The following is an 18,056-nucleotide window of genomic DNA, read 5'->3' as shown; positions in this document are numbered from 1 at the left end:
CTTGCCTTAGCGCGAGGCCAAACGCAAAGAGCCACTGAGCGTTCCGTGACGAGTAAAAGAATCATCTTTGAGGTTCGCGACACCTCAAAAGAACGGTCATCTCACTTGGTTCTAGTCGTCGAAGGTCCGCGGTAAACCAGTCAAGAATGCGGGAAGGGTTCGTGGTAGGGAAGTCGAGTTTACCTGCCCTTGAGAGGGAAGTCACTGCTAATATAAGTCAACTAGCCAACGGGTTGACGTCAAAAGATCAAAGACCGCAATATGTGCAAATTATTCTTCTCCTATCGATGTTCACGAAGAGACGCGACGTGCCTGCATTGTAATACCCGAGGTATCAGGCCGAGGATTCGTAAGAACGAAAGATTGGTCTAACCATGGTTCTATCACATAAAATTACATTGCAGTCTTTATTCAATCTACATAAAGCATCAGTTACACATTTAAAGGTCCTCTACGGCAGAACGAAACTCACAGCGGAGCTCTTCACGAATATCCAACAGCCCAGATAATCCCGCCGTCCATCAACAAGTACACCACCCCCAAGCTCTCGTCAATCTCGATACTGCCCCTCCTATTCCCGTGCCAACTACCTATTCCTCGTCCCTCAATGAGCCGATCTACAAGATTAATCTCCAGAGGCAGATGAAGATCGTGTATCGAGCAGCTCTTATCTCCTGCAAGCCTCAAAAGCTTAACACGGTCCCCCGCAGTTCCGTCCATGTAATGAACCAACACGTGCCTGCCCGACGCAGCAGGAATTGCTTCCATCATCTCGCACCGCGGGAAAGAGAACTCGAACTCCGTTCGCTCGTTCTGCGGAGACTGGAAGGAGTATCGAACGCGATAGCCGGGAAGGACGGAAGTATGCGATACGGACCGCCCGGTCGAAGGGCAGTTATGTATGTTCGATGTATACTGTGGTAGTGGAGGTTGTGCTACCGGTGCTCGCAAGAATATGTTGCTGGCTGATAGGTCGGACGACAGTGTATATTCGTGGACGGTGTACGTGTTCCGAGCGTGCTTGATGACGTTGAGTGTGTTTCCGGAAATATAACCGTCAAGGTGAGTTTTGATGGACGGTTCTGGTAAAGATGCTTCGGGGACGGCGTTTATGATGAACTTGCTCTCTGGAGCAGATTGAAGATTCTTGATTCCAAAGCCTGCGCGAAGCTTTTGCGTATGCCACGCCAGCGCGACTAGGTATCGATCATTGATGGCAAGGGTAATGTACGAATGGGAAAAGGATTCCCCGAGGGTTATTTCTGTACGGAAAGTCTGTTCAAATTTAACCGAGGTCCGTTCAGCGTAATTCACGCAGATTCCTGTGACGTATGCAGTTCTATTTATTCATCAGTTATCACAGAACAGGAAAGCTAAAGGAGAAAGCTCACAACATGCTGTCATAGGAAGACACATATGCCAACACCATTCGGCCCGGTACGGTGTAAGAGGGATACGATACTGAGTGCAATTTCCCCACATCTCTCACAACACCGACACAGCTCCCAATCTTCGTATCCCAGCAGCTGATAACCTCTCTTGCAGCCGAACCCGTTACCACCAGGTGCGTTCCAGGAATAACAGCGAGAAAACACTCGTCCGTGCTGGTCGGTTTGTAGTGTTTCGTTTCCGTTCGTCTCCAGTACTGGGCTTTGGGTCTAGGCAACGACCAGTTCTTCCACAGAAAGATAGCGCGGTACGCAATGTTTCTGAGGGCACTGCAAGTAAGCAAGGACAAATCGTCTCGAGGAGGACATGGTATGGGTAATATCTTGCGCGTCGCGTGAAGAATATGACTCCACAGTTCCCGGGAGTTGAGGAACTTGGAGGCAGACTGCAAAAGACCTCATGAGCTGACCGACAATAACAGTACAATGATGACCTACATGAAGCAGTGGCAACGCCTCACGCAGATCCATATGCCATAGTATCTCGAAATGAATATCTGTAGGGAGTTCCAGGAAAGACAGCGCTGGTGCTACCGCCATGGTTGTGCGACGTGGCCAGAGGTAGATGTTGAAAGAAGAGGCTGGAGCTAGAAATAACCACGGTACCAATGGTTGTCGCACGGTCAAATTAGTAAAACGTAAAACGCGATAAGTTCTTCCGGCATTTCACGACATACGGACGCGTGGCGCTAGTGTGCACATGGCACTGATGGCTGTGTTGTGCATTTCAGCTGTCAGAATTCTGGCGCTACAATGGGCCCGGGGAGCATACGCAGCGGTTTGTGCATCTTAAAGCAGTCCTTCACATCCTACACAAAGGTTTTTGGTGCCGCTAGAGGAAGTGCCATACGCTGCAGGTAAAGATGAGTACATACCCACGGGGATCGTGTTTAATTTCGCGCACCATTCGAACTATACACGTTCCAGACAGTTGAAGACACCATCAGACGTCCAGAATACCTCATACCAGTATTAGTAGTACTTATCGAGTTATCGATGGAGCTGATAGACTGATATAAACAGCTTGACTCCACTTACCCCCGGCGAAAAAGATGGGCGGCACGGCGTAAATGACACGCCACTTCAAAGGACAGAATAGGAAATAGTAGTTTTGCGGCAGGAAAGTAACTTGCGGAGACAATTGGGGCATTACTACGCCATCGCATTTCTGTCCATCACCATCACCGCCGTTCTCGAGGCTTGAGTGAGCCTGGAATGTTTCTTTGAGCCGATTGAGCAAGATCACGCGAATGTTACGGTATGAGACAAAGGAGAAGAAAGAACCAGGTCGAGGGCAGGTCGAGTCTGTTGTGGTTAGAAGCAAACCAACAAAATATCGTCGGCTTCAGTGACCGATCATGTTGGCGGTCCGAACCTGCCGTGGTCATGGGCCTGTAAGTCGAAGATGTCGGAGTATCCAAATTTACCGTGAAGATTGAATGTTGATGTACGCTTGATGTATGCCAAAGATAGTACAGGATGAGTTCTTCATTGGTCATCGCAGCTCAGCGTCCTAGCCCGTATTCTGGCTGTGGTGTACTGAACACTGCGACAAATTGTAGTTCAGCTCATATCCAAACGCAGTAAAAAGTATATATGCACTTGAACCTTTGTTAGAGGACAATAATCACGCTTCTCGCTCAACATGAAGTAATACAGGCCTTTCCGAAGTATTCGTGTCTTCTATCACCATATCGACTACCCCTAAGTCCTTCATCTCCTAGTCAAGCCTTGTCAAGTTCCGTGCTAGTCGAAGTGAAGGGGTACAATTCTGTTTCTTCCCTGTCGAATGGTACATTTGGGGTGGCTACCTTTGCGGGGGATAACTTGCTTTGCTAGGGACTAGCAATAGCTTGAAGTTATAGCTATTACGCATGAAAAGAAACACCAGAGGAGATGGTATCTACGAAAATCGTTGACTTCTCGGGAGATGATGGGAGAGCGTTATGCACAGTTACGAGTACCGCGAGTATCTATAAATTATTATAAGTAACTCTGTTCAGTAAAGTACAGGAGCTATTAAAGTAATCACATCACTAGCATCGGTGTGTCCTTGGATGCCATCAAACTTGGTCACCTGTTGCTAGATATTGCTACTTCCTCGGGAAGAGCTTCTCTAGTACGGTGCCGTCTGGCCCAATGCAGTAGATGGGACCGTGACATCACTTTAGACCAAGCACTTTTCGCCGGTTCATCATTTCCCCGAACGGATCGCACATCGGGAGCCGTGCCAGACCCATAAGTGTCCGTTCCGAGCTCTACACAATTTCGTTCGATGAAAGCCTTGAGATCTGCGATGTACCGGGATGTCAAGCCGTAACCGCGCCAATCATATGTAGGATCAAGAACATCTATCTCTTGAAGACTCTGCAAACATCGAGGCCAAACAGGGTCATTACAGCGTAGGAGTGCAAGTTGATGAAGTGCAGGAATGTTATCCTGAGTAATTAGAACAGCGCAAGCTGTGTGAAGCGACCCTGGTTCATGGAGGTATTCCAAAGATCTCTGGCGTATCTGAGGATCCAATTTCCCGGACGACAGCCCAGCAACAAAGGCGCCTATAATCCTTGATAGGCCCCAGGTAGTGGTGGGGATGGAGACCGTGCTAGAGTTCTTAGTGAACAAGTCGAAGAGCTGCTTGTCGACAAAATGAGCAAAAGCCGCATTCATGGTGGATGAATGCTCAAATAGAAAAATGATGAGTTCAGCTGCTTCTGTGATGGTAGCGTATGGAGCGTCTGAAAACCACGTATCATCCTGGAAAGCAATGGACACAAATTTGGCCACCAACTCGGCAGGAAAGCTATCTTCGGGGGGGCGAGGGGATATGCAGTTGAGAACCCGAAAGAAAGCGATCAAGGTGATACACCGATCTTCAGCGAACATTGAATCGCTGCCAACGCCGCACTCGTCTGATAAAACCAACATGTAGAGCAGCCTCAGTATGGCGGAGCGATTATTGTCGAGAAGAATGGGGGACACATTGCCTGCAGACAAATGAATCATATAGTTTTCGACACCCATGTAAGCCATGATGCTCCATAGGATGGCACTGAAAAGTGTTCCCCGAGAGGAATCGAGTGCTTCCATCCTGTGTATCGAAGGGGAACCTGCCATATTCAAGAGAAAGCGAACTCGGGGATCGTTGGGTTCAGAGAGCTGGGATGTGGGATCACGATAGAATACACTATCCTGGACCATGAAACTAGCACCGCCTTGGAGCAAGATATCGCCGATAGACGCGAATAGGGATTCAGAGATGGCTACAAAAAGAGTCTCTGGACGGTCACCTGTGGGTATCATCGATATTGGTAATCCTTTATTTGGAAGGAAATGGGGAGGAAGTTTGTAATCGGCATGCCAGTAGATTGTCGGAAGTGCATGGAACAGAAGTTCATACACTTCCCGGTCCAAGGGTAGGATCTTGGAAAGAAGACAACCCCACACGATGGGCTGCAGACATAGGCTCTGGCTGACTGGCGGGGTTCGTAGATTAGCTACAATCAGGTCCTGGACATTTCGGCAGTCCATGTATGTTTCAGTAGCCAAAAGTTCCGCACGAAGGTCCGGCGCCAATTGGTCCTGCCTACTATATATTCCAATATAGGCATCCCAGAACTGAAAGCGAAGGTGTGCACGGATACAGCGGTCCATCTTGCTTGTATCGACAAGAGCATCACTTCGCTGGGCATCATCCAGAAGTTCTTTGAGCGTATAGGCACAGACACTCGGAAGCCCTTCTGCATAACGTTGTACGGAGTTCACAGATCGGATTGGCAAAGCACCAGTTGATTCTACAACAATCCTTTGAACGCTAGGGTCGGATGACACGGAGAACAGCCAGGACAAGGCGCGCGCGTCTGTTTCGTCGGCACTCAACTTAACAGCTTCACGCTCTGCTTCTCGAAGTGTACGAATCGGAGGCTTTTTGGGAACTGGTGAAGATCCAGACCAGTATCTGGAAATCGGGGAGATGACTGAAGTGAAGATGCCGTTATGGGCAATGTGGGAATACAAGGGGAAAATGTACTGTGACAACGGCGTCTTGTAAGGGCACGAGGGGTATATGATGGGCAGGAAGTTGGTGACGAAGTATGCAGCGAAGGAGATGAACGTGACAGCCCCAACAACGGATGCAATTGGCACTTGCAGCGGGACTAGAAAAACAACTAGACCCACTAGAAAGACGCAAAGCGATGCACTCATCAGGACCGGTAGTAGCCCAATAATAAAAGCCACACGCCACTGCTGCAGTCCCATGTATCGGAAATGACGTACACGGCATCTATCTCGAGGCGTGCCCGACCGAACTGTCATGTATTGATGGATCCATTGTTTTGTCAGGACAGCGAAGAGCGCGGTAGTCAGACTGAATGAAAGACTCGTGAACCACAGTCCATTGACCAACGAATCGGAAGTTGTAGGACGAAATTCTGAGAATGGAGTCAGGCTTGAACGAGGAACGTCGTTCACGAGGGAACCATTGGCTGCGGACGCGTTGGACATCGATGAGCTCGAATAGCAGCGACGACGTGACTTGACCATAGTCGACTTGAAGGCTCTGGGACGTCTGTGCGACAAACGTGGTGACCACGGCAGAGAAAAGACCAGCCTATTCGTTCATTAACGAAGGGAAATTAGATTTATTAGTATTCGTACTCACGAAAACTAGCAGAACATCCAATCCGTCCCTCCAACCCTCCACCATCTCGATGTCAAACCCTGCGCACTCTTCAAGGTACGTCCTCCATACCCTGGCAGCAGGTCCCAGTTCTTCATACTGCTTGTCTTCAGGGAATTTCTGTTCGTAGTCGAATGGATCATTCTCTTGATTTTCGAATGAGTTTCGCGACGCTAAAGAAACAGTCAATAACACACACCTTTAACTAAATATTCGCGTGTCTTCACGCCCATCAGTCCTCTGCTAGATTTTCTTCTGCGGGACGAGTAGTAGGTCGAATTCTCGACCTCAGGCCCCTCATCATTGTCGAGTTGAGTTTCCCCTTCAGCAGGTTTCTTCTCGCTTGCATCGTCGGATACGGTAGAGGAAGGCATGGTCACGGAAGATGGTGTTAACAGGCAAGCAGTGCGAAAGGCGCTGGTACCGCATGTTGAAAGAAACTCCGGAGAAGTCGGTCCGGAGTTCCGTTGTTTTCTCTTCGAATTGCCCACGGGCCTAATGATGGCAAATGGACGCCCTCCTGCGTGAAGCAGCCTGCAGCCTGTGAGCTGGTATGGGTCCAATCTTCCCAAAGTGACCAATCCTAGATTTTGTATTCAAGATAACAAAATACATTTAAACGACAGAAGACGAATGAATAAGTATTTATATTCAAAGATAAGGCCACACTCTTGGCGACCCGGTTCTACATGCATGTCGAGAACTGAGAAGAGTATTCTCAAGAGTCTTGGTACCGAAAAGCACCTCTGATTCGGACGTATATCGTGTACTCTGTTTACGTCGGAGATGTTATACTATATGATAATTTATACAAGCGACAAAGGCTATGCTACAGATATTAGAATATTCACACCTTTCCCCCTTCTTCGCATCATCGTGGGACCTTGCAAAGTCTCGTCATGGCGTCCGACTGGGTAGAAACTTATTTCTATACTCATCGAAGAGATCAAACATCCTGAGGAGCGCTCTCTTGTTCGACCCGTATGACGAATAACAGATACGGCGGGGTCGGCACTCAAGAATTATAGACTCAAGTGTTGCAAGAGCTTCAGACGCAGTCGGACGCTCACTTGGTATCGTTCGCGTCATACTCTCTACCAAGGGAACGAGGACATCCAGGCCAAGGTATCTCTATGAGTTCGTTACATAGTTATCACGAGAAGGAAGTTTAAACCGACCGTAAGGATTGTCTCGCGGAACACGTTTCCAAGCTGATAGACATCAAGTTTGAAAGGATCGTACGGCTCGTCCGGTGTCGCCCATTCGGGGACTGATCGGTCTTGACCGACTTGACCATACGCCAGAGGGTTGTCGTCGCGTACGAGAACAGAGAGCTCAAAATCAATAAAGTAATAATCGATAGGAGGGACTGAGGAACGACTGCGTGATTTATAGGTGGACTTCATATCGGGAGCACCCCAGGGTACGATTAAATGATATCCTTTCGGTATGAGACGTGACGAATCCATCAGAAGGTTAAAGCAGCACGCATCTCTAATGAGGCAGATATAAATGTACATTTAAACGAGCCCAAAGAGGGGAGAACCAAAACACATACCTATGAGCAATGTGATGCTCATGCATGAACGCTAGGCCCTAAGACAATATTAAAGTCAAGAATATAGGATAGGAGACGATGGTACCGAGAGAAATTGCCGGAAGGCATCGAGGACCTGATGAAGAGTCTCAAAGGACGGACTGAAGAACCAGCACAAGAAAGGCATGACAATTATGAGTCGCTGTTCCGGGTCATCTTCAAGATGTATCTCGTCCAGGATAGGGACTGCACGATTGTTGGGCAGAGATCTTAGAGCTGGTGAGTTCAATATTCGAAGAACCGGCAGTTCGTCGGGATAGATTAGTTTGAGGACAACTTTCGATTTAGTCTTGAGGGAGAACGCATCGTTCACAACAGCCCTTGCCTAACAAAAAGTTCAGATTATTAAAAAAATCCAAAATATGAGCTTACTTTGAGGCACAACCAATCCTCCGCCTTGACTTCTCTGCCAGGTTTCCAAGATGGTATCCATTCTGGATGATATCTCGGGCGTAATTGGTAGCCCCGCTCAAGAAGAAAGTGATAGTGATCTCTCCAAATCACTTCGCGAGAACGGAGTTCTGCACTGACGCCGTACTTGTTGGTGGGCATGAGGTACCGTTGATGGTAGTAAGAAACCAACTTGAAATAGGGGCCCGGTCCGACAAGTCCGATTGCCCGTACTTGCGGTGCGTGAGGACCCCCCAAGAGGTTAGGGCAGAAATTCGGTCATTTTCGAAAATTTGTCCGGACTTTCGTTGATGTCCAGACCCCAAATTTGGTCCGGATTTTGCGCACAACCTACCCTTCGGACCAAATTTGTCCGGATTTTTGTCCCAACATTGCAAAAATTCTGCCTAACGCTGTAGCAAAAAGCAGGCAAAGTACACCTAATTTACTATCATATATTTGCCAATGAAAACGATGACGAAATCTTTAAAGAACCTCACAAAAGACAACCAACGTGCGCACGATAGGGTCCTGCCGACAAGCCGAACTGTGACTTGTCCGGATTTAGACCTGACCCACCCATTGTCCGGATGATTGTCTCGACCTATTGACCACCGTAGGTCATTTCGTCCGGATACCACCCTAACATTACAGCTCGAAACGGTAAAATTTGTCCAGATTTTCGCCCCGACCATTGGGGGAATAATCAGGGGTCCTGGAGCGTGCCATCACTGGACACCGGGCTTCAACTCGTACTAACAGCAGCGTCGTGCCCTATCATGTCTCAGAAGCTGCTATCATCGTATCTACGCACCATACATCAAAATTGCTATCTTAGCCTATATATCAACGCGGAATATATAATGGTGAAAAAGGAGTAAAAAGGAAAACGTTTCTGGGTTCAACGAAAGGTTTTTCCGACAACGTTATCGCGGATAAATATCCCCCGTACCCTTTAATAATAAATACCGTTCATTACCCAGAAGATTACACGTACACACCTCTCGATCCCATTAAAAGAAGAAATACTTGTTACTTCGCCAGAACGCCCACCTTCTGATTCTCCCAATCCGACCTCGCATCGTCCCATCGAATTCTGCCCCCATCGCCACTATCATGCTCGCGATCGATCCGGACCTGGACCTCGAGCTCTATACCACCCTTGGTCGTCACCGGACCTCCAGCTGTCTGATCATCCGATCGGCTAGTAGAGAACGCGTTGTTACGTCCGCTAGAGGGGTTCCTGGATTTCATGGAGCGCATACCCGCATCTGAATTGGTAGGTTAGGCGACAACCGTTGCGTAGAGTAAGTGAATAGTCACCTCGGGTTTTGATAAGAATATTTTGAGACATGATCCAGGTGAATGCAAATCCGAGGCTTGCACTGCGATTGGCGGGATGAGCGTGCATTTGTGTAGGATATGTGATATTGATACTTACGCAGCAGCTTGAGCGTCGAGCTTGGAAGCTCGATAAAGGACAAGGTTCAACGTATTCGACACTATGGTGGGCTAGGTAAGTACAATTGCGGTAGGATATGCATACCACTCACCTGTGAGTACCAAGATGTATCCCAATCCATCGACAATCATGGCCTTCACGAGACCGGTCATTCTATACACGAAGGTCAGACGAGAAGGACAATCCAAGAACCTAGGTCTCACGAGGATAGTCCGTTCGCACTGGCCTTAAAAAGGTAGTAGGTGGATATCCCTAGAGTTGCTATGTCGTATCTGAGAGGGCGAAATCAGCACCGGAAGGATCAAAGCCTCAAGTCAAAACGACGAACAACATAGCCCAAATGTAGAACGTCCAGTTGACCAACTTTGAAGGATCATTGCCGGAAGTGCAGCTGTCGAAAATTGCCTTGCTTAGATTCGAATTCGAAGAAGAGAAGGAACGACGCACTTTCCGTTAGTCTGGATCATGATACGACCGTACAGGTTCGTAAACCATTCCAATACCGTAATAAGCACAGTAAAGACGACGAGGAATATTTTGATGCGATGAGAACGTCGAGAAATGCTGTACGATCTAGTCGGGAAATCAGCGCGTGAGGTTGTAAGTTTCGATCTAGAACTCACCGAATCCCAAGGATAAACTGGCATATTGTAGGTCTGCAGGACTAGAATGGCGAAGTGAATTAGGCTCAAGGGAAGAACATGGTGGTCCTGACCTTTCATGACGACGGAAACCATGTAGAAATTCTTGCAAGCTTTTTTGCTAAACGAGTGCGAAAAGTACCCGACATTGCTGACAATCAATGTTATGATACTGATATAGCGAATGAGGACAAAAAGGACGAGACTAATAAAGGAGCATCTCATTAGACCCAGAGAAACAGATATCAGAATAACGTACTTGAGTCGAATCTGAGGCCCTTTATCTCGCCAGAACTTGTATTCTGCGGGAAGAGTGCGGACGTAACTAAAGCTCGGAAACGACAATTAGCTATAGGCGTGAATAAAAGAAGAAAATACTCACTCGTAGATACAAATCGCAATAGTCCCTAGACGCAAGATAGTCTCCAACGAAAGAGGGATGTTGGAAGTCATTGCGGTGATAGCTGAGGTGGCCAGCGGTCTCCATGAATTTAAATAGACATGTAAGGGGGGAACTGTTGTCAATACCCCTTTATCCCTAGGTCATCCGGGACGACGGCGGGACCTGAGGATCGACCAAGGAGGTCCGAGGCACATTGTTACCAGGAGAGAAAAAATGGTACTGAACTGGGTGGAAGGAAGTCGAAATTTCGTGTTCACGAGCTTATACTGACTCAGTTGATATGTATTCCCGGAATTTCTTGTCTTTCCCAGTGAGCCCGGGGTACAGAGGAGAAAGGGGCACGTGTGTGGGGAATTTGCCTCCCTGCGACAATTGTAATTTGAACATGGACTAAAGTCTAATTCGCTGGGCCCAAAACCTACTCACACCTCTACTTGGTTATCAGTCAAGCCGCGTCTACAATGTTATCGAAATAACGCACCAATGCCACCAGATTCTCATCACAACCTCCAGCATAATTGTTGCTCTGGGCATGCGCCGGAATATAGTCCTTCCGGTCGGAATACACTTCCTGTTGACCTGTTGAGATATCCCGCTCGTTGGCATTGAGGGGTGGAGGGTTCAACGGAAATGAGAGATAGGGAATATTAGATAGCAGGGAACGTTAGATAGCTTCTGTAGTAGAGGATGGCAGGGGGGGATACATTTACTGTAGGGTTTACACATTGCGTCTTGAAGGATAAAAAGACGTGACATTTGCTGAAGCTAGAACAACCAATCATCCGTGCAAGTAAAAGGAGGAAGCGATCCGAAATAACCACCTGTTAATGTTGCGGCGAGGATAACTGAAGTACTAAAGTCGCCGACGATCAAAGGCTAATATTGGTAGCATGTAGAAGCAAACAATAAATGCAGCACCCGAAATACGTACGTACATATGCTTTGCGCACATTCAGAACTGAATCTGCAATTGAAGTTCAGACATTCATTATCTGAACGTCGGCATCCTTATCCTTCTGGCTTGTCTCCCACCCCTTTGATACTCGGCGTTTGAGCATCGCCCCATCGAGCCTCTTCAGGTTGACACCCGCTGATTCTCCCTCAAAGACTGGTCGCAATTTCTTCTAGCGTATACCCGTAGGTCTCCACCATGAACTGGAAGCACTTATTAGCTATGCTAGCGCTCAAAAGAAGCTACTCACCAGGTAGGCAAGAACCCATTGAACACATAGGATAGGGATATAGACACAGTAATATTTCCAGCCCTATCACAGGTATCAGTCAAGGCTCTTGCAAAGTATACCGCCCGTGGAACTCACCATCGCATCCAGAGCAACCGAGTTGACGTACGCACTGTAACATCCCAAGGCCTGATTAACTGTATTCCACACCGCCATACCCTTTCCACGAATACTATACGTCAGGATTTCCGCAGGATAGGAATAAAACAAAGGAGTCGTGAACCCGCTCGGGATCTTCACGAGCCAGACCATCGCAACGGATGCAATACCAGCATGCCTGTTAGTCTCATTGCTCTTTTCAAACATTGCCCCGCAGGTTGTCATTCCGACGAGACAGACGATTATGTACGGCCATGTGTACAGAACCATTGGGCGGCGACGGCAGCGCTTGAGTGTTAAAACGCCTGCGACTTGAGCGACAAGGCTGGACCTAAAGAAGATCTCAGTTTTCAATGGCGCTTGGATTCGAGGAATCCATCTACATGCTCAAGCCAGAAGCGATTCCTGTAATGGTGGAATCCTTCGTGATTCCGACCAACTTGAGGACCACAGTATCTACCAACATAATCAGCAACCATAACATCGGCTTTGCTTTGATTATACTTACAGTAAAAGTCGAAGATCGCCGAGCTATTCATTTGAGGGAGGAAGGTCATGAGACCCGCAAGGAAGAGGCGGTGCTTGTTACCCTTCATCGCTAGTATATTACTGTCGTGAAAGAAATAAATGCAGATTGACATGCTGCTGGAGGTTTCACGGACCTCCATTTTTCCGCCCGAGCTGCCTTTTCGAGCTCAATAGACGCTTTCCTATGTTAGAGTTTCAGTAGCGCTTTTAAGTTGGAAACGTTGAATTTACATTTCTTCGAACTCGAGTTGGATCAGCTGCAAGAAAAATCACATCACTGGAAGGTCAATGAGAATTGGGGGACAGGTCAAACCTCATCTTTAGCATCCCCATTAGCGTGGTACTATTCTGAACATGAGAAACGAGTTCAACGGAACGGAGAAGGGATTACCCTTATAAGAAAATCTTTCGCGTCATCCTCTCGTCCTTGCGCAATCAAGAATCGCGGAGTCTCCGGAAGGAATTGAACTGCAGTTAGGATGTACGCAGCAGGAAGCAACTGAATCATATACGGGACACGCTATAAACAGAGTGAGAACGTCCATGAGATCAAACGTAGGAGAGTATATTACCCAAGACCAAGAACTTGAGATATGCGACGTTCCGAAAACCGTCCACGATGCCATGACAACACCGATTGTCCAGTTGACGGCTATGTCAAGGCTATAAGAGTTTTGACTAGCTGCGTCGAATAAAATAGGTACCAAAGGAGGGCAGCAATAACTGGCCGGTTTCTCGGATGTGTCTGCATGAATTCAGTTGCCATCGGAAGAATAATGCGAGCAGTAACTAACGATTTCCTGAAGAACGATCTGCCCGGTCATCATAAATGACGCCAGTCCTTAAACGATGATTAGCCGAAGTAATGCGAGACTGAACTCTAGACCTGCCGAAACCAATGATACCCTTGGAAATGACAAACAGCGCGAATCCGTTCACGGTCTCGAGGCCAGCAAGACATCCAAGGACGGTGCCAACACACATTGTGATGCCATAAACTAAGCCAGGATACCATCAAGAGAAAATAAGAAGAATGAGGATATGACTCACGACGTAGGCACCATCGGCGCCCCCACTTGTCGGCAATAACAGAGGCTACGGGGCCGGCACATATTCCGGTCATATAGGAAATCTAAGAAAAAAATCAGGATCGATAGATGGGGGAATAATTCTAGTTACCGCGTTTAGTATACCAATGCCGCTCGAAATTGGATATCCTAGATCTTCGTTCCATTCTGCACTTGTCCGTAAGTTACGAGCGATCCTTAGTTGTATGCGTGCGCACTATCAAGAGCCTGAAGGCCGGAAAGGATAGTTCCATCATCTATGGCATTGAAATTACAGGCCAGGGCAGATCGTATGAAAGGACTTACATCCATTCAAGATTTGTCCGACGAAAATGATGGAGATGAAGCTGATTTTCCAGCCAAATTGAAGGAAAGCAACTCTATGGGGAAACAAACGCACAAGTACAGAATCAACATGCCCCGGTTTTCGTGCCACTTCAATCTGTCGTAGGCATTGGTCCTTGTAACGATCCGTTGGGCACCGCCTAAGAAAGAGAAGAGACCCACAGCTCTGTCCATCTCGGAGGTTGTGTGCTCATCAGATTAGTAACGACACGTATCTGACACGAGTGGAGAGAGGAGGGGTGAAGGACGGTGACCTGGGATTTGTCTCCCACGCGATATGCAGCTGTTGCCGAAGGACTGAAGGAGTTAATTGTGAAGGCAGACGGAACACGGGATAAGTGCGATATTGCATGATGAATCTGATATGGAGGGGTATTATGTCTGATGTCGAACTTCGATTAGACTGCACATGCTCGAATATCCTTTATTTCGCAAGGAAATAGAACTCTTGTAGCGAAGAACAGCGTAAAGGCAATCCCACGGATGTACATTGGATCAGGCACGGGAGGGGTATATGAATGGTGATAACCTGAGAGCCTGTACTGCGCGCGCCTTCTCTTCGCCCAAGTCACGGCAATCAGAAGCAGAGGAAGCATAGCTCACCGAGGTAGCAATGTGCTTAGTGACTGTGCATTTGCAAGGAAGCGTCGCGTCTTCATGGCGTTTCCCCCTTCGAGAAGTCACTACTGAGGCCGTAATAAGCTATGACATGGAGTTCCGAGTTGTACTGTGAAGCTGTGAGCATGAAACTTATATTTGCATACAAAGTTAGATCCAAACTGTGTCTTGCATTGAGAATGAGAAGGATTTAATGACATAGAGCGTTATTGTAAGTATCTAGAGACATATTTCTGTAAGAATGTGAGCGGAATAATCAGGGATAAACCAAAAATCTGGAAAGATTTACTCACAAGTAAATTTATCAAGGCTGGCCGCCACATGGAGATTACACAGTTGAATATAACCCTTGGAGAGACTTCTATTGACAATATTAGCAGTATTTCAAGTAGCATGATTGTGCTAGTATGAAGAAAACTAGTTAGACTGTTGCAGAGCATGCGCAGAGGATTTCAAACTGAAGGATGGAATCTGAAGGTTGGAATGAAAGGCTGGCCGGCCCGGGGGCGACCTCTCGTGGGCAACCAGGTTCTTTTCCCACGCTCCATTCTTGTTAAAATTTTTTACTGCTGCAAACGCGTCTCTCTTAATATTCCCCTGGGCATACGACAGAAGATGCGGCAGAAAGTCTGCCATATTTAATTTCAGATTTCTCTAACTACCTACGAATTTGGACGCCTGGCGATGAGAAGGTTGGGACAGAGCAGGGCAAGGGAAGACTGGTTCTATCCGACGCTCGTGTCATGTTGAATGGGTTGCTATGTATAACGAGCAGCAGGGAGCGCGACGACAGCCTTGGCACGTCTAAGCGTATGGAGCCGTATTCAACGTGGTTCGTTCGAAACCAGAACCTTTCATTGTCTAATTTCCTAGCAGATCCTATTTGCGTGCATCGATTGTACGGAAGACACGCGTCACTGCCATTGGGAACAGGGACGCCATGATCTCAGGATCCCTCAAAAATCGGCGACAGGGTCCTGCTAGGGCTGGGACGACATTAACGATCTGAATGTCGCAAATACTACTTCAACACATCCTCCACTCTCCAGTTTCCTGAATGGTGTTCGTGAGTGTTCGCGCCAGCCGCCAATGGGCTTCGAAACAAGTTATTAACGTGATTCGCAGAGCGATTTCGATGTAACATTGTCTCGGCCGTTCAGTGTTGGAAGGGCAGTGACCGAAAGTGGAAAGTCACAGTCGTGCCCTTGTGACTAGTCATCGACTAGTCAGTAAGTCATTTTTTGCCCGGACTTTCAGGGCGCGACTATTAGTATTACTAAGCGTCTGATGTCGTCACACGACAGAGGCGCTCGACGCGCGGCCTTGTTTCTTTATGCTAATAGTAACTCCTTTGTTAAATTTCTTCTGCCATCTTCACGGCCTTTCACACCAAAAAAAGTAAAATTTCAGCCGAGTTTTTGTTTGTCAGAAACTAATTCCAAAACTAAGAAACACCCATATATAGGTATCCCGCTTCATCCCGCCTTAGGGCGGGAGAGGGCGCATACCTATATATGGTATCTCACCAGTTTCTTATTTAGTTTTGGACAATTAGAAATTCGGCTGAAATTTCATTTTTTTGGTGTGTCATCAAGTTTGCTGGTGAAAATGGATACTGTCGTTGTCAAAACATTACTATCGCGGAGTATGAATTCGCTGGGGCGAGACCGGACTTGGACCGGAGCTTTTAAGGTCACGCAAAGGCCGTGGGAAAGGTTCAGGGCAAAAAATGCCTTGCCTTTCGGTGACTAATGACTTGTCCGTGACTTTGCGACTAGTCGCTGACCGGCACAACACTGCGGCCGTTGCCTTCGTCATGTCTCAAAGCATCACGTTTGCAAACTGAGTAGTATCAATTATACCATGTCTCCCGAAACGACTGGCACAGTAGACTTCACGGTGGGCCCCAACAGCTACAAGACGTGGTACAAGGTACTCGGCGACCTCAACTGTGGAAAGGTCCCTCTCGTTACTCTCCATGGAGGGCCAGGATTCACCCACGAATAGTACGTATCATTTCACTGCGACATCAACGCATGCCTGACTGTTCTGAAGCATGCTGTAGGCTTCTCCTAGGCGTTTCTCTCTCCCAAGCCTGACAACGTCATTAGGGTCCACAAGGAAATAACAGAGACTACTGGGTTGGTATCTGTCGTGACACAGACTCCACAGACTCCGCATATATTGACTATATGCGCTCAGGATCCCAGTCGTACTCTATGACCAGCTAGGCAATGGTCAATCAACACACCTTAACGACGCCCCGAAGGAGTTCTGGACTCCTGAGTTGTTCATGGACGAGCTCGACAACCTTCTCGCTAAACTGGGCATCACCGACCATTTTGATCTCCTAGGTCAATCATGGGGAGGTGCGCACAGTTTGATTCTAACGCACATCACCTGTTTATTTTTTATCTTTGCAGGTATGCTCGCTGGCCAATACGCCGCCACGCGCTCGCCAAGGGATCTGCGCCGCCTGATTATCCTCAACGCCCCAGCGTCGATGGAGCTCTACCAAGAAGGGATCGATTCCCTGCTCGACAGGTTCCCTCCAGAGTTTGTGGCCATGCTGAGGAAGCACGAGCAAGAGGGTACGACCCAATCGAAGGAGTACCAAGAAGGGACGATGATCTTTATGAAGAAGCATGTATTCACCCTGGACCAGTGGCCTACGGACCTCATAACGTCTTACAAGGCGTACATGGTGAATCCGACAGTGTACAATGCCATGTGAGCGGGCTTTTCATTTCATTTCATCTTCATCTGACTGGAAGACAGGCAAGGACCATCGGAATTCCACGTCACTGGTAACCTGAAGACATGGTCGATCGTTGATATCTTACACAAGATCTCGTATCCGACGCTGTACATCAGCAGCCCGCAGGACGAGGTACAGGAAGTTGCCGTTACGCCGTGGCTCTTGAAAGTTCCGAATATCAAGCGGGTTGCGCTTGTGAATAGTACACATACGGGTATGTATGAGGAGAAGGACAGGTGTGTCGTTTGATTTTTGATCACGAAGACGGGACTGACGTTCATTTTTATAGGTATCTTCGCGTTTTGAGGGACTTCCTGGAGTAAGCAGTATAATTAACCATGTGTAAAGGCGGGTATGATGACATTTGTTATCCACTGTCGAGTTTCAACGGTCAAAGCGTCACCACAACGTAGTACACACTTTATCAGGTGTCGGATCAAGACCAGCATCTCGGGAAGACCACTTGTTGCGAGCGTTAGCGAGCATACATTGACTATACACGAGGCCCATGCTATCTCCAGTGATTTTCGGATGTCTTTGGCGACGTCTCTAATTGAATCCAATACGTGACAACTGCCCAACGGGATCCTCAAATTTTGAATTTATATCGGAGCTAGACTACACGTGATCGAGTTCTTTACTGAGACTCAGGCTGGCAGTTGCCTAGATTCTTACCACCATCACTGTATACTGCATACACTAGATGTCGGATAACAATTCTACAGGTTACTTCCACCGGGTTGACTTCTATGAGTGACCCGTCAACGATGGCAGCATC

General features: G+C 47.7%; 6 protein-coding genes across 6 annotated transcripts; 1 reads left to right on the top strand and 5 right to left on the bottom strand.

Moving 5' to 3' along the window:
• Positions 1-230: 230 nt before the first annotated feature.
• Positions 231-2,182, bottom strand: EV420DRAFT_863081 (uncharacterized protein). The gene is made up of 3 exons (XM_060483783.1): positions 1,887-2,182; positions 1,392-1,834; positions 231-1,339 (listed from the first exon to the last, which is right to left on the bottom strand). The coding sequence occupies exons 1-3, from the start codon at positions 1,986-1,988 to the stop codon at positions 484-486; spliced, it is 1,401 nt and encodes a 466-aa protein (XP_060326281.1). The 5' UTR covers positions 1,989-2,182; the 3' UTR covers positions 231-483.
• Positions 2,183-3,521: 1,339 nt separating this feature from the next.
• On the bottom strand, positions 3,522-6,503 carry EV420DRAFT_1647606 (uncharacterized protein; the record flags this gene model as incomplete). The annotated part of the gene is made up of 4 exons (XM_060478055.1): positions 3,522-5,881; positions 5,922-6,060; positions 6,112-6,275; positions 6,329-6,503. The coding sequence occupies 4 exons, from the start codon at positions 6,501-6,503 to the stop codon at positions 3,522-3,524; spliced, it is 2,838 nt and encodes a 945-aa protein (XP_060326280.1).
• Positions 6,504-7,149: 646 nt separating this feature from the next.
• EV420DRAFT_1339046 (uncharacterized protein) lies at positions 7,150-8,316 on the bottom strand (the record flags this gene model as incomplete). Its single annotated transcript, XM_060468908.1, has 5 exons — positions 8,099-8,316; positions 7,773-8,051; positions 7,688-7,725; positions 7,308-7,623; positions 7,150-7,260 (listed from the first exon to the last, which is right to left on the bottom strand). Coding segments are annotated over exons 1-5 (924 nt in total), but the record flags the coding sequence as incomplete, so codon positions are not given.
• A 643-nt stretch (positions 8,317-8,959) lies between these two features.
• Positions 8,960-11,053, bottom strand: EV420DRAFT_1567988 (uncharacterized protein). Its single transcript, XM_060474149.1, has 11 exons — positions 10,602-11,053; positions 10,479-10,544; positions 10,280-10,424; positions 10,202-10,242; positions 10,026-10,151; positions 9,907-9,969; positions 9,782-9,850; positions 9,670-9,731; positions 9,558-9,618; positions 9,440-9,501; positions 8,960-9,387 (listed from the first exon to the last, which is right to left on the bottom strand). Exons 1-11 carry the CDS (start codon positions 10,670-10,672, stop codon positions 9,149-9,151), a joined length of 1,005 nt encoding a protein of 334 aa, XP_060326278.1. The 5' UTR covers positions 10,673-11,053; the 3' UTR covers positions 8,960-9,148.
• Positions 11,054-11,723: 670 nt separating this feature from the next.
• Positions 11,724-14,076, bottom strand: EV420DRAFT_1276029 (putative hexose transport-related protein; the record flags this gene model as incomplete). Its single annotated transcript, XM_060467938.1, has 18 exons — positions 11,724-11,777; positions 11,825-11,887; positions 11,942-12,293; positions 12,346-12,418; positions 12,471-12,571; positions 12,625-12,672; positions 12,722-12,747; positions 12,804-12,833; positions 12,882-13,010; positions 13,063-13,168; positions 13,195-13,235; positions 13,285-13,331; positions 13,387-13,488; positions 13,541-13,622; positions 13,670-13,725; positions 13,776-13,814; positions 13,864-13,904; positions 13,958-14,076. The coding sequence occupies 18 exons, from the start codon at positions 14,074-14,076 to the stop codon at positions 11,724-11,726; spliced, it is 1,509 nt and encodes a 502-aa protein (XP_060326277.1).
• A 2,182-nt stretch (positions 14,077-16,258) lies between these two features.
• Positions 16,259-17,865, top strand: EV420DRAFT_862850 (Alpha/Beta hydrolase protein). The gene is made up of 7 exons (XM_060483781.1): positions 16,259-16,526; positions 16,576-16,581; positions 16,632-16,661; positions 16,723-16,889; positions 16,944-17,250; positions 17,299-17,514; positions 17,568-17,865. The coding sequence occupies exons 1-7, from the start codon at positions 16,384-16,386 to the stop codon at positions 17,599-17,601; spliced, it is 903 nt and encodes a 300-aa protein (XP_060326276.1). The 5' UTR covers positions 16,259-16,383; the 3' UTR covers positions 17,602-17,865.
• The last annotated feature ends 191 nt before the right edge of the window (positions 17,866-18,056 follow it).

This window comes from Desarmillaria tabescens, assembly GCF_030435595.1.
Source record: "Desarmillaria tabescens strain CCBAS 213 chromosome Unknown EV420scaffold_43, whole genome shotgun sequence".
NCBI classification, from domain to species: Eukaryota; Fungi; Basidiomycota; class Agaricomycetes; order Agaricales; family Physalacriaceae; genus Desarmillaria; species Desarmillaria tabescens.
Note: the sequence above shows the minus strand (reverse complement) of the source record. Positions and strands in the feature narration are given on the sequence as shown.